The sequence below is a fragment of the Sodiomyces alcalophilus genome (assembly GCF_042370955.1).
Source record: "Sodiomyces alcalophilus JCM 7366 unplaced genomic scaffold ACRALscaffold_8, whole genome shotgun sequence".
NCBI lineage: Eukaryota > Fungi > Ascomycota > Sordariomycetes > Glomerellales > Plectosphaerellaceae > Sodiomyces > Sodiomyces alcalophilus.
Genome location: NW_027263539.1, coordinates 129,285 through 146,511, shown reverse-complemented (window position 1 = coordinate 146,511; position 17,227 = coordinate 129,285). Strand labels below are relative to the sequence as shown.

The 17,227-nt window shown below is 56.3% G+C and overlaps 6 protein-coding genes across 7 annotated transcripts in view; 3 read left to right on the top strand and 3 right to left on the bottom strand.

The window, feature by feature from the left end:
- Window positions 1-33: 33 nt before the first annotated feature.
- ACRALDRAFT_212775 (uncharacterized protein) lies at window positions 34-4,512 on the top strand (the record flags this gene model as incomplete). Its single annotated transcript, XM_071023945.1, has 8 exons — window positions 34-50; window positions 89-141; window positions 232-397; window positions 424-4,126; window positions 4,177-4,197; window positions 4,274-4,303; window positions 4,362-4,412; window positions 4,462-4,512. The coding sequence occupies 8 exons, from the start codon at window positions 34-36 to the stop codon at window positions 4,510-4,512; spliced, it is 4,092 nt and encodes a 1,363-aa protein (XP_070871366.1).
- A 63-nt stretch (window positions 4,513-4,575) lies between these two features.
- ACRALDRAFT_2029600 (uncharacterized protein) lies at window positions 4,576-5,746 on the bottom strand (the record flags this gene model as incomplete). Its single annotated transcript, XM_071020603.1, has 2 exons — window positions 4,576-5,545; window positions 5,613-5,746. The coding sequence occupies 2 exons, from the start codon at window positions 5,744-5,746 to the stop codon at window positions 4,576-4,578; spliced, it is 1,104 nt and encodes a 367-aa protein (XP_070871365.1).
- A 721-nt stretch (window positions 5,747-6,467) lies between these two features.
- ACRALDRAFT_1036390 (uncharacterized protein) lies at window positions 6,468-9,810 on the top strand (the record flags this gene model as incomplete). Its single annotated transcript, XM_071015021.1, has 3 exons — window positions 6,468-8,515; window positions 8,577-9,662; window positions 9,714-9,810. 3 exons carry the CDS (start codon window positions 6,468-6,470, stop codon window positions 9,808-9,810), a joined length of 3,231 nt encoding a protein of 1,076 aa, XP_070871364.1.
- Window positions 9,811-10,027: 217 nt separating this feature from the next.
- On the bottom strand, window positions 10,028-10,828 carry ACRALDRAFT_1072305 (uncharacterized protein; the record flags this gene model as incomplete). The annotated part of the gene is made up of 1 exon (XM_071017962.1): window positions 10,028-10,828. The coding sequence occupies one exon, from the start codon at window positions 10,826-10,828 to the stop codon at window positions 10,028-10,030; it is 801 nt and encodes a 266-aa protein (XP_070871363.1).
- A 2,227-nt stretch (window positions 10,829-13,055) lies between these two features.
- Window positions 13,056-14,012, bottom strand: ACRALDRAFT_212771 (uncharacterized protein; the record flags this gene model as incomplete). Its single annotated transcript, XM_071023943.1, has 6 exons — window positions 13,056-13,175; window positions 13,229-13,347; window positions 13,390-13,482; window positions 13,534-13,656; window positions 13,740-13,852; window positions 13,924-14,012. 6 exons carry the CDS (start codon window positions 14,010-14,012, stop codon window positions 13,056-13,058), a joined length of 657 nt encoding a protein of 218 aa, XP_070871362.1.
- Window positions 14,013-14,562: 550 nt separating this feature from the next.
- Window positions 14,563-17,227, top strand: part of ACRALDRAFT_1072304 (uncharacterized protein) — a gene marked incomplete at both ends in the record, with an annotated part of 3,793 nt that continues 1,128 nt past the window's right edge. The window contains one exon of one of the 2 annotated variants that reach the window (XM_071017960.1): window positions 14,563-16,136. In XM_071017960.1, coding sequence (XP_070871360.1) covers window positions 14,563-16,136 — 1,574 coding nt within the window. Of the gene's footprint in view, window positions 16,156-17,227 lie in introns of those variants that run through there. The other variant, XM_071017961.1, reaches the window with a different exon arrangement.

The window sequence follows — 17,227 nt, the reverse complement described above, 5'->3', positions numbered from 1 at the left end:
AAAGAAAAAACGGAAAAAAAGTTGCGAAACCCAATGGACAGTGGGGCATTGTGTGTGTGAAGCAGTATCAATTGACACTGTAGTATAGACACTGGATTACAAGTAAACACACAGTACAAAGTCCGTCTGAGAAAGTGTCCTGTCGGAATAACGTTCCACCGATTACGGATGGATGCCTCGATAACGTAACGCCAAAGTGATAAGCAGTAACCGGGGCGTTGTTCTTGGCAGTCGCGGTACACGGCCACTCGCCCTCCACTGACGTACGCGCTTTATTGCTACTTTCCGTCACGCGACTTGACATCTCCAACCACCTCAACCTCCTTCCCGCCCCAGAAGCCAACCTCATCCAACTCCGACACCACTGGCTCTCTGGCCACCTAACATGTCCCAAGGGGTTTTCGTTCACTCTTGATACTATAGTGGCAGCTATCCGCTCCCACTCGATCCCATGGGAACCCTGGTGGCCAGCATGCCTCAAGACGGCCTGGCTGACTCCAAGAAGCTTCATCCTTTCTTTTCGGCTGCACAAAATGGAACGAGCGACCCGAAACCCGCTCAGGAAGCTGGAATTGTAAGAGATGAGGGACAAACAGAGAGGGACATTAACCATGTCGGCCAGCCCGGCAACCATGGCGAGCGGGAGGGCCCCAGGAGAAAGCGTCAGAAAACCGACCGGGACTCGACAAGTTCCAATGGCGCAGAAGCATCGGGCTCCAAGAAACGCCAAAGCAGAAAGAGAAAATCAACAGCTTCTCTCGGGCCTTCGATTGTCGACCACCTTATCAAACCCACTGGGCCTGAACCCGAGCCAATTCCTCCCACCAGCCAATGCCCCCTACGTTCCGAAGCGACGACCACCCTCCCAACTCAGCCTCCCGCCTCCTCTCCAACCATTACTCCCCCTACCCTGCCGCCGACACCTAAGCCCACGAGAGATTCTTGGCCGATTCAATCGAATGTGTCCCAGCCGAAGAGAGTTCTTAGGCTGAATCCCAAGACGGGCACCATCGGATCACCTCCCAGGTCGAGATCCCCACCCAGACCGAGATCCCCAGCCATCCACAAACCAAGACCGCGAAAGAAACCAGGTCCGAAGCCCAAGCCGGAAACGTTCATCGTAACCTACCGGCTAGGCCATGACCGTGAATCACGAGAGAGGATTGTCAAAAGAATCAACAGTATCCTTGGGCCAACTTCGAAGCCAGCCCTAGCTAAGAAGCGGTCCCGGTCGAAGAAAGCCACGGGAGACAAAGAGTCGGACGCGAAGAGTGGGCATGGACTCGCAACCCAGGCCGAAGAAGTCAAGGCGGCTAGTCCTGGCGAAACAGTCACGTCTAACTTGCCGCAGCTGAAGAAGCCAAGGTCTCAACGCCAGATCATCTCCTCATCCACGCCCTGCTCCCCCAAGAACAAAAATCGCCCCATTCTGAAGAGACCCAACCTTCCTCAGTTCGGCATGAAATCAATGGGCCTCAAGATCCCAGGTGCGAGACACCCTGCCTGGCCCTGGAAGGGAGTGGTGCATGTTACGGACGATTCAGAACGGCCACGGGCCTCCACTGTCACTCCCGGATTCTCGGACATGTCTCTGAAGAAGTCCAAGGGTCGGGCGACCAACATACCAGAAGACGAGTCCATCATCTCGCGTTTACGCAACGCATTGGATATTGGCGGTGTCCTCAACTCTATCAACACGACCAGCGACGGCTTCGATCCTCCTCCTCCCGGCCTGCGCCTGCCTGGAAAGCACTTCGAGAGCGGACCCAAACTCCAGAAACGGGTCCGGCCGGAGCTACAGACTCGGCTCTTCCCAGACAACCAGACAGCCGAGAGTGATAGCGAAGATGAAATCGGCATAGCCACCTCTCGCAAACCCCATGCCGCAATCGCCCGTCTGTACCAGTCACTCGCCACCCACCTCTCGGCCTTTGACAAGTCCGAGTGCGAAGACCTTCTCTGGGCTCATAAATACGCGCCGGAAACAGCGGACGAGGTTCTTCAAAGTGGCCAAGAAGCACATCTTCTCAGGGACTGGCTCGAAGCATTAAAGGTGCAATCCGTTGATACAGGCAGCAGCCCGGCTGTTCAGAAGCCCGGGAAGAAGAAGCTGGTTTCGGGGTCGAAGAAGAAGCGAAAGCGAGCCAAACTGGACGGGTTTGTCGTCTCGAGTGACGAGGAGAGTGACAATCTGGACGAGATAACGGACCCAGAGGACAGCGCAGGGCCCAAGCAGACCGTGGTTCAGAATGGTGGAATCATCTCCAGGAACACAAAGGAGTCCATGCGACTGTCCAACGCGGCCCTGATCAGTGGACCCCACGGCTCTGGAAAAACTGCGACCGTCTATGCCGTGGCGAAGGAGCTCGGTTTTGAAATCTTCGAAATCAACGCGAGCAGCCGTCGCAGCGGGAAAGATGTCTCGGAGAAGGTCGGAGACATGACCCGCAACCATCTTGTGCAGCACCATCGAGAAGGTGGCAGATCTGGCGACGGGACAGACACAGGCGTGGAGGATGAGACGGCAAAAGAAGTCAAATCTGGGAAGCAGGGCTCCGTCATGTCCTTCTTCAAGCCAAAAGCCGCCGCCAAGACCCATGCAAACGCGACCGCCGGGCCCGAACCTGTGCGCAAGCAACCACCGAAGCAGGGTGAGACGGACGCGTCGAAACCCACACAGCCCAAGGCCCAGAAGCAATCTCTGATCCTTCTCGAAGAAGCCGATATCCTCTACGAAGAGGACAAGCAGTTCTGGGCAACCATCATGACGCTCATCGCCCAGTCCAAGCGTCCCTTTATCATGACCTGCAATGACGAAAGTCTCATCCCCGTCGAGAGTCTCAACTTGTACGGCATCTTTCGCTTCAGCCCGCCGCCCGAGGATCTTGCTGTGGACCTCTTATTGCTCATCGCTGCCAATGAGGGTCACGCCCTGCGTAGGTCACCGGTGAAGGCGCTGCTCCAATCCAGATCCGGGGACTTCCGGGCGTCCTTGATGGAGCTCAACTACTGGTGCCAGCTAGGCATTGGCGACAGGCGCGGCGGCGTTGACTGGTTCTATCCACGTTGGCCTAAGGGGTGCGATCGGGATGAGAATGGTGATGTCGTCCGGGTCATTAGCGAAGATACCTATCTCGAAGGTATGGGATGGCTTGGTCGCGATTCCACGGCACGGTCATCGCCAGGAGCCGAGGTCGAACTCATGTCACAATGCTGGAGTGGCTTCCATATCGATCTCGGCGACTGGCACAACACAACCGACATGGCCGCTTGGGTGGGCTGTTTGAAGAAGGAGGCCTGCTCTGCCGAAGGTAGGATCGCGGCGCTCGATTTGTACGACGAATTCTCCGATGCGCTGAGCACCGCCGATCTGTACTCGAACGGTCGATTTGGAGTCGGCCTGGAGGAGAGTCTCGACCCCACGCAGCCGGCGATTCCCGCAAAGATGCGAGACGACTATGTAATCGGGTGCAAGCTCCTCGAGACACCCGTACTGGCGGACTACGACCACACGAGCACCTCTGCCTCCCTGTCCCTCAAGTCCCAGGCCCGGAGCCTCGTCCCGAGCGTACACGCATCAAGATGCTGGCCTGTGCCGGTCTCGATGCAGCGCCTCGAGGAACCCACAGCCATCAGAAAAATCCGTGCCCACCTCTCGTCCGGCACACAATGCGAAACGGTGACACGCCGCGACATTAGCCTCGCCTTCGACCCCATTGCGGCGTCGGATCGCCAAGCACTCTTACCGTCCTCGTACCTCGATCCGTCCGTGTTCGACCGCACCATGGAGCTCATCTCTCTCGACGTCGCTCCGTACGTGCGCGGGATCCTCGCGCACGAGCGATGCTTGGCGGAGGAGCGGAGGCAGCAAAGCTGCCTCCTCAGCGAGGGGGGACGGCCTGGAAAGAGGACGAGGCGGACGAGGGTGGCCATGTCTGCCGGCGAGGGGCTGTCGGGCCTGCGACGCGAAAGTCATTTCCGGGTCCGCCTGAATCCCCATCATGTCATGAGGACGGGCGGCGAGGGATGGCATGAGGCTGTGGTTGAGGAGATGCGCGGTGGCGAGGAGGAGGTCAAGACGTCAGGGGTAGGCACGGATGCATATGCAGGCGGACCGCAGGAATCGGTCTCTTCTTCGCCTGCCGATAGTTCTTAGACTGGATTTCACATGAACAGCGTTATGAATGCGGTCGAAAGGTGGAGTTCCGAAAGGATACCAGCGTATTTACATGACAGGATACGGTGCTTGGGACGATGCACTTGTTTCACTGAGGTCGACGCTTGGTCATGGTCATTGGACATGGTTGCTTCGATAGAAACTGCATGGCTTGGGATATATAGTGAAGACCACTTTGCTCGAGAATATGCGCTCAACGGCGGGGACTGTTGAGAGAGACCCCGTTCTACAGGGTGTTTGTGACGTTATTCTGTCATGGTTATATTTGATGATACACGGCTGAGATGATTACCTCGTTCCCTTGGAATCCAAAAAGACAAACCCACACGGCGTAATATACAGACGATGACTTTCTAATGTCTTGAATCTTCCTAGAGCGTTATAGCCAGGCTATCGGCTCATATCTGCTCCTTCCTCAACGCCTGCCACATCCGCCACGGCAGCTTCCAACCTGCCTTGACAGCGAAGGGGTTGAAATTACAGGTCTCTAGGTTGGTGAGATATTCCTGGGCAGGGACGGTCTCGAGCAAAATCCCAAAACCGCGTCGTATATCCCGCGCGACATCGGTCTCGTTGTCGTAGACGTGTCCGGCGTCAGCCTGGTGCTCAAACTCGTGTCCCGGCCCCTCGCCCAATTTCAACTTCTTCAGCATCTCCCGGGCGGTAATGAGGTGATCATTCGCCCGCGTGGCGACGGTGAAGACGGCGTCTTGAAACCCTTCTGCGTTGGGACCCTGTCGGAATACGTCCTCCTCTCGCACCTTGGCCTCGGCCATGACGTCCAGCGGGAGGAGGAGGACGGGGTCCCTGCCGCCGCCGACCTGGGTGTTCCCGTCCGGGGACTTCACGGCCCCTCGCGGAGCGGCTAGGACAGGGATGCCGCGGAGGACGGCGACGATGCCGTGGGCCTTGCCGATGTGGCTGGCCAGGTGGTCCATGTGCATGGAGTTCATGGGCAGGGCGGCCAGGGTGGCGTACATGATGGTGGCGTAGGTCTGCTCGCCGTAGTCTTCCAGGCTGGAGAGCGAGGCGAAGGGGCGGTTGTCCATGTGGCGCTCCCTGGTCTTGATGAAGCGCTGGATCCAGAACTTGACGGACGAAGGGGCGGCGGCGGAGGTGGCGCGGGCGCGGAGGCCCTCGATGGCTTGGTGGAGGAGGATGCAGATGGGTTCGGCGGGCGGGGCGGCGGCGAAGGTCTTGTTGATGGATTCGCGCCAGAACTGCATGCGCATGTAGCCTATGGTCGGGTTGGAGACCATGTCGGGGAGGCGGACGAGTTCGAGGTTGAGGGCGCGGAGGGCGAGGTAGGTGTCTCGGACTTGGGAGGGGACGAAGCGTTGGATGAGGTAGCCGTCGTAGTCGCCATGTCTGGGACCGTTAGCAGGAGAGATAAAGGGACGTCATGGGGGGCCACTGGGGCGAGGACTAGCTTTACTTCAGCTGCGACAAGCAGTAATTCCTCGCCTTGTCGACGTCTGCGTCGGTGACGATGCCCCTTGCTCTAGTCCCGAGCCGGGGTGCCTGCGACAGCCTTCGCAGGCCATGGCTCACAAGTCGCGGGCGATACATTCAGGAGGAAGGCTTTGATTATGACCCCATGTCTAGATATATTGGCCGCGACTTTAAAGGAGCGGTTCAGCGAGGTGCTTAGACGTTTGTCTGGGTGTCGCGACGCGAAAAAAGAAGGAAAAAAAAAAAAAAAGTCGATTCGCCGAGTACTGGAAATCGCATAATTGAATTACCGAGCTATGACGTATGGATGAAGATTACAAAGATGTTGCGTAATCACGTGACCACCTGACGCGAGTCGAGCAGTTCAGTCGCGCTCTAATCAATGGATTCGCGTCTTCCCCCAAAAGGCTTCGAAGGTCAAAGGACCAAGACATCCATCCCACTTCCATCTCTCGACAGGTCTGGGTCAAACGACGGCCGTTCTTCCAAGTACGGATTACAAAGGCAAGAAAGAACCATGGAAGGTCCAGACTTTTCCGAACCGCCGGCCAAAAGGAGACGATTCTTCAACGCAGACGCAGACGCAGACGCAGACGCAGATCAGGCGACCAGCAATCCCTCCAGTCCTGCTTTACCCACGTCATCTACGCACCAGAAGCCGCGTTTCTTTGCCAGTCCAAGCGATTACAGTTCCTCCCAGATCAAAACCGAAGATGACCGTGGTTACCCGTCATCTCCTGCACCCGCTCGGGGTTCATTAACGGAAGAGCCGGTCCACAACGCATCCAGCCGACTACAACCCCCTGAACCTCACGTCAAACAAGAACCGGAGACGCCCATGTCCTTTGACCAAGATTCGTTCGAGGCCTTTGTCGGAGGCAAGGTGGACCCCGAAGCGTTGGGAATCATCAAGGATAACTGTGGGAATAACTTGGAGAGGGCCGTCAACATGTACTTTGACGGCACCTGGAAACATCTCAAGAAGAAGGCTCGATCTTTGAACTCGTTCGCTCGGCCCGTATCTAGTGCGACCCCTCCAGGTACTGTCTCCGTCGAAGAGCCAGATCAAAGCACACCGAAACCCGCTATTCGTCGTTCCATGCCCGATGCACGCTACGTCGGTGCGTTCGGCGTCGAAGGATGGGCCACTCGAAGCGGCAACAACCTACTGAAGCATGGAGACGTGGTCAAGATTGAACGACAAAAGATCCAACCGCCGAAACCCCCCCGCGTGACAGCCAAGCTCGGCGTGACTGTGGCTCCTCAGCGACCGAGCCCCGCTGCTTCGCGGCGCGTCGATGTCCTTGTCCGCTTCACCAACAGCGACGGCACCGAGATTGGGAGGCTGGCCAAGGACACGGCCAACTGGGTCTCGACGCTCCTAGACCAGAAGCTCTGCAAGTTCGAAGGGACTTGCGTCTACGCCCCCGAACGACTGCGGACCAACGACACCATCTTCATCCAGCTGCGATGCTACCTTCTCGCCTCGGCCTTCGAGACGCAGGCGTTTCAACCATCGGATTCGAACCGGACCATGACATTTTTCGAAAAGGAGGAGTCTTCCGAGGAGAAGAACCTTCGGTTGAGACAGGTGGCCTTGGCGAGGCTGCTGCAAGAAGTCAACCTTGAACCGACCCGATCCAACAACGCGTCGTCTAGGGAGCAGCGTCAGGAGTTGCTGAAAGCGGCCGAGCGTGACGACAGGACCAAGACGGAAAAGGAAAAAGAGCCGCCGGCGGCCTCCAAGGACCCAACCTCGTCTCCACCTTCGGAGGAGGCTGATGAGGACGGGGAAGAGCTGGAGCAGGACCAGCTCGACGCGCTGTACCGGAAGGCCCAGTCGTTTGACTTTAGCACACCAGAGGCAGAGCCCGTCGACACGTTTGCCATGACACTACGGCCGTATCAGAAACAGGCTCTCCACTGGATGATGGCGAAAGAAAAGGATCTCAAGAGCAACCCCCGGGAACCGAGCATGCACCCGCTCTGGGAGGAGTACAGCTGGCCGACCAAGGACGTCGACGATAACCCCCTACCCCTCGTCCAGGATCAGACTCACTTCTACATCAACCCGTACTCGGGCGACCTCTCGCTCGAATTCCCGGTCCAGGAGCAGCATTGTCTCGGCGGTATTCTTGCTGATGAGATGGGTCTCGGCAAGACGATCCAGATGTTGAGTTTGATTCATGCCCATCGATCAGACGTTGCCTTGGGCGCTAAGAGGCTGGACGGCAACGTCGCATCGGTGAACGACCTCCCTCGCCTATCGTACAACGCATCGCACGTCCTGCGCGCCCCCTGCACGACCCTTGTCGTTGCCCCCATGTCGTTGCTCTCGCAGTGGCAGAGCGAGGCCGAGAAGGCCTCCAAGGAGGGCACGCTCAAGGTCATGGTATACTACGGTTCAGAAAAGGCCAACTCCAACCTGCAAGCCCTGTGCTGCGAAGCGAACGCCACTTCGGCCCCCGACGTCGTCATCACCAGCTACGGAGTCGTCCTATCCGAGTTCGCCCAGGTCGTCGCAAAGAAGGGCGACCGATCTTCCCATACTGGCATCTTCAGCCTCGACTTCTTCCGCGTCATCCTCGACGAGGGGCACCACATCAAGAACAGGCAATCCAAGACCGCAAAGGCGTGTTACGAGATCAGTGCCGAGCATCGCTGGGTGTTGACCGGCACGCCCATCGTGAATAGGCTGGAGGACCTGTTCAGTCTCGTCCGCTTCCTCCGCGTGGAACCCTGGAACAACTTTTCGTTTTGGAAGACCTTCATCACCGTCCCATTTGAGTCGAAGAACTTTGTGCGAGCGCTCGATGTGGTACAGACCGTATTGGAGCCCCTGGTGCTGAGGCGGACAAAGGAGATGAAGACGCCGGATGGAGAACCGTGAGTCCTTCCCCTATACACGATAGTGGATACATTGCTGACACTACTTGATTCTTTCCAGGCTGGTTCCCCTCCCGCCGAAATCGATAGAGATCGTCGAAGTGGACCTCGGAGAGACCGAACGCGAAATCTACGACTACATCTTCCTCCGAGCCAAGCAGACATTCTCCAAGAATATGGACGCCGGCACGGTCATGAAGGCTTTCACGAGCATCTTCGCGCAGATCTTACGGCTGAGACAGACGTGCTGCCACCCGATCCTCGTCCGCAATCGGGACATCGTCGCAGAGGAGGAAGAGGCAGGCGCAGCGGCGGACCTGGCGGCCGGTCTCGCAGACGACATGGACCTCAACGTCCTCATCGAGCACTTCTCCGCCTCCACATCGACATCCGAGACCAACCCCAACGCGTTTGGCGCCCATGTGCTGAGCCAGATCCGGGACGAGGCTGCGAACGAGTGCCCCATCTGCACCGAGGAACCCATGATCGAACAGACCGTCACGGGCGGCTGCTGGCACTCGGCCTGCAAGAAGTGCCTGCTGGACTTTATGAAGCACCAGACGGACCGCGGCAAGGTGCCGACGTGCCCCAACTGCCGGGCCGTGGTCAGCTACCGCGACCTGTTCGAGGTGGTCCGGTACGACGACGTGCTGGACATGTTCCAGAAGCCCAAGATCAGCCTCCAGCGCGTGGGCCGGAGCCAGTCGTCGGCCAAGGTGGTGGCGCTGATCCAGGCGCTCCGCGACCTGCGGCGGGAGCGCCCCGACATGAAGTCGGTGGTCTTTAGCCAGTTCACGTCGTTCCTGTCGCTCATCGAGCCGGAGCTGGAGAGGGCGAACATCAAGTTCTTGCGGCTGGACGGGACCATGGCGCAAAAGGCCCGCGCCGCGGTCCTGACGGAGTTTCAGGAGACCAAGGGGTTCACCGTGCTGCTCATCTCCCTTCGCGCGGGAGGCGTGGGGCTCAACCTGACCTCGGCCAAGCGCGTGTTCATGATGGATCCCTGGTGGAGCTTCGCCGTCGAGGCGCAGGCCATTGACCGCGTCCACCGCATGGGACAGGATGAGGAGGTGAAAGTGTACCGGTTTATCGTCAAGTCGAGTGTGGAGGAGAGGATGCTGCGGGTGCAGGAGCGGAAAAAGTTTCTGTGAGTTTTGCCATTCTCCTCATTCTCTCCCCTGACTGACGCTTTTTGCAGTGCAACATCTCTGGGCATGATGAACGATGAGGAAAAGAAGCTGCAGAGAATTGATGATATCAAGGAACTCCTTGGCTACGAAGCTACGCCACGGTAGAGGATGCGGATTTATGAATACGCCGACGAATGGCAGACGACATGACGACATGTCGCATGACGATTTGGATATCAGAGACTTGAGCGGACAGGAGCCGTTGCCCGAGTTCAACCACCTATATTGGGACATTTGTATTATCATTAGACAGATTCAACGTAAGGAGACTCCGACTCCTGACACAGCGCCGGCATTCACGTCGCATCGTCTGCCGAACGACCTATACACCAACCATCACGTCCTCATGCACCTTTTCCTTCGCCTGTCGTCGTTTCTTCTTGGTAGGTCCGCAAAGAAGGTCACAAAAGGTAAAGCAGCAGTCTCCATCCCCGTCGCTCTTCTGTTTAGCCATCAGTCGGTGGTCTTCCACCGCTGTCCAAGGAATCAGTTCCGGCTGCTGCACCACGTCGACAAGCACATATCCCCCAGGCCCCGTGGGGACGTCGTCCACGTATAAGGTTTCCCCGAAAGCCGGCTCTACGGCAAAGTCCCGCACGTGAATTGTCTCTTCCAGCGGGTGGGCGAGGGAAGGTTCCGGCTGGCGGATAGCCTCTGGATGGTATGGTGTGGTAGTTTCGGGTGTGGGATACTCCATTGGTGGAATGTCCAGAAAGGGGACCCGAACAGTTTCATCTCTTCTGGTGCTTGCTCTGCGGTGGCGTTTGTGCTTATGGGCATGTCTTGGCTTGGTAAGGCCATGGGGTGCGCGGCGATGGCGACGATGGCAATGGCGCCTGGGGCGGTGGTTCTCCTCCGTTTTCTGGCCTACTGCTCCTGAGGAAGAAGGAGCTCGGGGCCCAAAGGCGCAGTAGTCGAAGCAAAAGTAGGCCAAGACTAGAAGCAGAAGGCCACCTACGAGACAGCCGATTAACATCCCTGCGATGCGCCCGGCGTCGTCAATCTCATTGCGGCGAGAGAGGGTGAGGGCGAGCTCCGAGTAGCTGTCCACCCAAGCATGTGCCGGTATGCTGGATCCTCTGCCATATCTCAGCTGTAGAGGCGTAAAGGGAAGTGGTGCCATGTCAACATCTGGACATCCGGTTCAGAACAAACACGAAACTATTCCCCTCCTGGGCATGGAAACTGGACGTGTTGGATAATCAGGAGGCAAGATATATCATATAGTCATTAGGATCCTCGTTCTTTTGAGAATTTTGGAGGTGGCGGCAAGCCTTGGGTAAGGGGCTTGGACACAATGATTTCGGGCTTTGACTCAAAGCTCATATAGCCGAGGATTGTTTGACTGTGGGCAAGCAAACCCCGTCCTGAGAGCACTGAGATACTGAGCCAAGCAAACAGGATTCTCATGGTGACTATGCTTGTTCGACTTGGTTCGAATAAGTGTGAGGCAGGGAATGGCACGGCTTGCCCATGAGAAATGGAATCAGGCGACGATGTAGTCACTGGCTGACGCTGGAGGCGAAGAGACACATGCAGATCTAGTGTTTGCATGCCTGCTTGTCCTCGGCAGCGTGTTTCTAGATTGCATGGGCAAAAGCACGGTGACTCCAAACCTGTCTTTAAGACTTTTGTACCAAAAGCAAACTCCATTCGTAACAGTCCTACGGAGAGGGTCAGGCCCCGGACGGCTTGAGCAGACTCACTGCCGACCCTCAACTGCTCAACTACCAGAATCACCATGGTGGGGTGGTTCATGGGACAGAAATAGCACTTCACGGGCCGATGTTGAGGGTGAATTTTCTTTACTTTTCATCAAGGAAAAAAATACAAAGATGGTATTCATATATGACATTCGGCCCGTTTCCTAAATAGGGGTAAAGTGACCGTGACAGCCACGTCTTAGTTTGATGTGTTGTTTGAGGCTGGTTGGCCTACGCAGGAATAATAAAAGCGGGAGACGAGGACAAGGAACCGCGGCGAAGATGTGCACTATGAACCTGAGATACCCAGTACGCCAACACCCCTGGAACGCCCATTGCATACAGGTACAGGTGGTATCTGGCCCCAACACCGGGTTAGTGCTTAGCTGTCACGTCGTACACGGTACCACGACACGCTTCACAAAGACAGACCTGAAGAAAGTAAGTTGAGGATGAAAGACAAGGTCCGTTTGACCCAATTTCGAGAACAATTTGCCAACTGGTTCTGTTCAGGCTGGCTCAGCCGTCGGCCTGGGGTGCCTCGCCTCCTTCCTCGGCGGCCGGCGGAGGATCAGGAGGAGGGCCGCTATCGGATGAGCTCTTGGAGTTCCGTGAGCTGGTAGACTTGTACCGACGACGACGACGACGACGACGACGACGGTATCGACGATCATGAAGTCTCCTCAGGGCGTGTCGATATACGTATAGGAAGGTACAAGAGCTGATTATGAAGACAGCGAGGACGACACCGCTGACTATGCCGACTATGAGGTTCGTTTGGTTGGGATTCGATTGTCGGCGGGTGAGGGGCAGGGCAGGGTCGGGCTGCTGGCCGGCAAAGGCATGGGTGACGACGCCGACGGCCCGGGCGAGGATGCCGGCAGCGGCGGCGTGGACGGGCGAATGAGGATGATTTGTCGGAGTCTCAGTCGGCCCCACTGGGCCCCGAGCGGCCCAGGCTCCGGGGTGTGGAGAAACCTGGGGCGGAATATACATTCAGTGCGGCTAGAGTCGGGTGGTATTGGGCAGCAATGGTCGCCGACGAGCGCAGAACGAAGAAAGCATCGAAAGCAGAAACAAAAGAGTAAGGCGACGAAAAGAGAGTGAACAAAGGGGGAAGACGGCGTTGAACCTGGGGGAGGGAGAAGGGAATGAGAACGGGAAATGGAAGAAGTAGGAAAACAGAAACAGAAAAAGGCAGACACGAAGCAACGGGGCACAGGTGACGATGCGCGATATTTAACTTGACTGTTTCATCCCATTGCAGGCCGCTCGCAGTAACACACGAACGGCCGCAATGCAGCGCGTTTATCAGGTTATGGGCCTGGCATTTAGCCATGAGAGGAAGTGATGCAAGTACATGCAGGTCTGCTGCAGGAGGATGAGAAGGACTGGAGAGTGGACGAACGCATGAGTGGGAGTAGTAGCAGTACGACCGCAGACGAGGTGAGTTGGTGAGTTGTCGAGGTGAGATGGCCGTAGCGAGGTCATTTAACGTTGCTTTGGAACGAGGACGCATTGCCTCGTCCCTAGGGTTTGTTTCCTGCTTCCTGGGGCTTCGTTGTTAGTCTTACTCGCCCTTCGCACCGGCATCCTGGGGCATCGACCGCACGAACTATCTTGTGCTACGATAATAATTTCTGCGCATCAGTGCGGCCTCCAGGGCCAGTCAGCTAGGGCTGGGAGAAGTGAAGAGGCAGATGATGAAGGGAAGAATAGGGTGCAGGCAGAAGGCTTTTTGTGACGGTAGCGGCAGTCGTTGCCAATCTACCTGCCGATGAGCCAGCCAGTCACCTATCGCTTCACTGTGATTGTGATACTGGTCCGTCGGCGGCCGAGAGAGGTCGTAGCCCCCTGTGGGTGCGGCCGATGGGTGTGTGGTCGTTGGCTGCGGGAGACAAAAGTCCTTTAGCCGTCTTCCAATCGATGGTGGGTGAGGCTATGATACCAGACAACCGCGACGGATTGTTCAGTCAAAGACCCAGAGAAGGCAAGCTATGATGGTAGTAGAAGGGGTCCATGGAGATATGGCAAGTCACGCGGTCTGGTGACTGCAGTTCTGTCGTTCTATTCCCTGGGATTCATATTCCATGGTGTGCCGAGAGAGACAAGAAACCGGGCTGACTGATATAATGATCCAGAGTCAGAAAAAGTGCTGATGTTGGGCAGCAACGCTCCATGATCAACCAGAGGTGATCAACTACCACCAACCGGAAGAAGAACCGTGGCCAAAGGGGGAGTCGCTGGACTAGGTGGGCAACGTGGGACGGCAGGAAGTTTCAGTCAGATGTTCCATTAGTCGTAAGAAGTTAAAGGTGAATGCTCGGCGACGGTCAATCTTTGTGCGAAGACGTGATGGGAGTGTATCAAACGTACAGACCTGATAATGATGAGGCTTGTGTAGATGGAAGAAAAGGGGAACAGAAGAAGGGGTGAACTGGGGTCTCGGATGCGATGACTCAGCAATACCTTGATTATTCATCAAATATCACGTGACTCCAATCCCTCTCATGACCGCCTCCTATTGACCGCGACCACGACCCGTCGGTGCTTCGACGTACGTTTCTCCCGGATGCACAGTTTCTGCGAACCACTGCATAACATACGCTGCACCTCGACTATGATGACGAGGACCGGTATGATTTGACGTATCAAATACGCGTTCAGTCGGATTCACCCCAGCCCACTGTCTACGAGGATAACTAGCAACCTATCCCCGGACATCGAGGGCAGATCGTGGACGATGGACACAACAAAGGACGAGACAATCACCATGTTGAGTGTCTTTGGTTCTTTTTTGGGGCATCCTTTCAATTCTTTTACTATTCTTTCTCGATTCTCTCCAAAATGACAGTGTCTTTGCTCCTGCTGTTCAAATCCTTACATCTTGGTTTGTCTTTTCCACTCTCTTTGCCTTTGCCTCAATTCATTCACTCGTTCTTTCGTTCTTCTGTCTGGCTTTGTTGTTCGAAGCCAATATGCTGGTTCTCCTCGCATTGTTTCTCTGGAAAGCCAATTCACGTCTTCGTGTGATATATCATGCTCTTGTCTCGCCATGTAAGTAGTGAGATGAATCCTCGGTCATCAACACCTCTACGAACTCCCCTTACGAACTTCTATTATCACCTCACCCTATCCGTCTCGGAAAGACATCATGTGTATCTATTTGATTAGGCAGTACACCTGCTGGAACAACCACGGGAATCAGGACCTCCCGGGCCATCGTCCAAAGTACATCCGTCGCTGTGCCATCCCAGACCCCAGGACTTGCTTCGAGAGGCTCGCGCTTCCCTGGAGGAGTGAGACCTATGATGTCCCCTGCCCCGAGTGCACCGGCCGCTTCATCGTGCCCAGCAAAGCCCCGGTTCACGTCACCACCTCCATTCGGACCAACAGAGAAGCAAACAATGCCGCCGTCGTCGCCTACACCAAGGCCTTGTGCTTCTTCTTCCAATGCGTCCTCGGCTACCATCGCTTCAGCGACCCGGACACCGTCACGGACCTCTACAAGGCCTGCAAGATTGAAGTCGCCTGCCGCTTCAATAAGGACCACTTTGAAGACGGCGCCTACTGCCTGTGCCAGGAGGCGAACGAGTGGCCAGAGTACAGGAACCTCTCGGCCGCCCTGCGCCGCCTACCCGCCCGGGGCCTTCTCTATCCCGGCGAGGACGACGACATGACGCGCGATTTGGAAATGACCGACGACTGGCCCGACGTTCCCCTGGTCGAGAGCTGCGCCGCCTTTTTCGACAGTTTCCAGGCCCAGCCGAGTCCGGGCGAAGTCAATGGTCTCCTGGACAACGTCCCTGTGCTGCCTTTTCACTACGACCGGGAACGGCGGAACGGGTCCTTGTTCATTTCTCTGATCGCCAAGGTCAACGAAGCCTTTGCCTTTCACGAGGACGAGAGTGGCTGGATTGACCAGTACCTCGAGCACCATGAGGCCCCCGAGGACGAAGTCCCCTACGACTGGGCCCTGAGCGTCCGGGAGGTGCGGCGCAACCTGCTGCTCGCCGTGGCGCACCTCCTCGCCAACGACAACGGCCTCGTCGACCGCCGCGCGCACGACATCTTCGATCTGTTCAGCAACCTCGCCCGCATCGGCGACGAGTGGACGACGGGCGGAGTGCACGACCACGTCGCCGACGACATGACGCGGCTGGCCGATCCGCACCAGTGGGAACCCCAACTGACCCTCTATGAACTGATGCAGATGAATTCCGAGAGGCCGCATTCGGACTTCTTTCTCCGAGAAGACGTCTTCCTCGACACCGAGTGGAACCTCTGGCAGAGCGCCGAAATGCGCATCGAGGACGAACACAAGCGCGAGGAGGCCGTCGAGGCGAGCCTGGACCGCCCGCTGACCCAGGACGAGTACGATGCCCTCGACGAGACGGACAAGCAGTGCTTCATCTGCCGCATGCCCATGTCTGTCCAGGGCGCCGACACCTTTCCGCCCACAGACGACGACGAGGCCTTTGCCCTCGGCCACGATGCCGTGCGCCTCAAGTGCAGGATGGGCCACGCCGTGGGCAAGAAGTGCTTCATGGAGTATTGGCGGTCCAAGCGGCTTGCCGATGGCGTCCACGACATTGTCTGCGACTTGTGTGGTCGCCAGCCCCTCCACCGCACCCCTCCCAAGTTTCTTGCTTACGACCTCACCCTGGGCGAAGTCATGATAGGTCAGTATAAGCGTCCTTTGTCCTGGGTTTCGAGGGCCCCGGACAGGTGGGTGCACTATGGTTGAGTCGGCATTCGTCTTTGTTTTCTTTATGTACTTTTGCTAGCTAGTTACATGTAGTTTCTGTTGCTTGGTGGACTGCTGTTCATAGATCTGTTTAAATAATGCATGTTAACATTGATGCTCCGAAACGTAATCAATTTCTTTACAATCCCACATTCACATTGAGAAAGCAGGTCTCACGTCCTGCGCCTGTTCGCTCAAGTCACACAGCCCATCTATTTGAACTCCCTGATTCTATGGACTACCTTGGGTGTTGGATGTGTGAGATGCCCCTCCCTTCCCATCTAAGTGCCGTGGGATATGGTCTGGTAACAAAGAGCCAGGCTGTGGTGTAGCTTGGCGTGGAAACTCGTTGCCCCTTGCTCCATTCATCCCTGGCCATTGTCGGGAGACTTGACTTTTGGACTCGGCCGGGCAGGAAATAAAAGAAGGGAAGGGGGTTGGGGGACAAAGCCCCTTTGTCTTGCGTGCATGCTGGACATCTTAATGCAGCGTGTCCCCAAAAAGAACACGAAAAGAAAAGAAAAAAGAAGAGAAGAATAAAAGAAAGAATCGACTACATGATTTTTTTCATCCCTTTTAGACAAGAACAGTACCGGAGATGGGTAGAAATAGGACGTTGGAATATAACCCCTGCCTCCAGCTCATATCATTGTTCTGTCTTTCACGTCCATCTGCGATTATTTTTCCATTGACCCTTTAAGCCGCTGCACAGGATCTGTTGTTCAAAAGAAGACAAAACGAATTGAAATCGGACATTGACAGACATTCTACTATAATACCCAGCTCCGTTCACACACACGGCAACAAGGAGAAAATGCCTGACGTAGTCGAGTGGCAACCTCACAACGCCCACAACTTACCAGCACGCATGCCTGTCCGGAAGAGCCCGGCGCAAAACACAATGGAGAAATACCACTGGACGCCCGTGAAATCAAAAGAGACAATGAAGACGCGTCTACCCCACGCTTTCCTCGAGCACAATCCTCACACAGCGCCAGCTCCAACTCCCCTGACCAACAGCAACGTCAGCGCCCCTTGCCGCCGCCAAGAATCCAAGACGTCGTCCTACCTT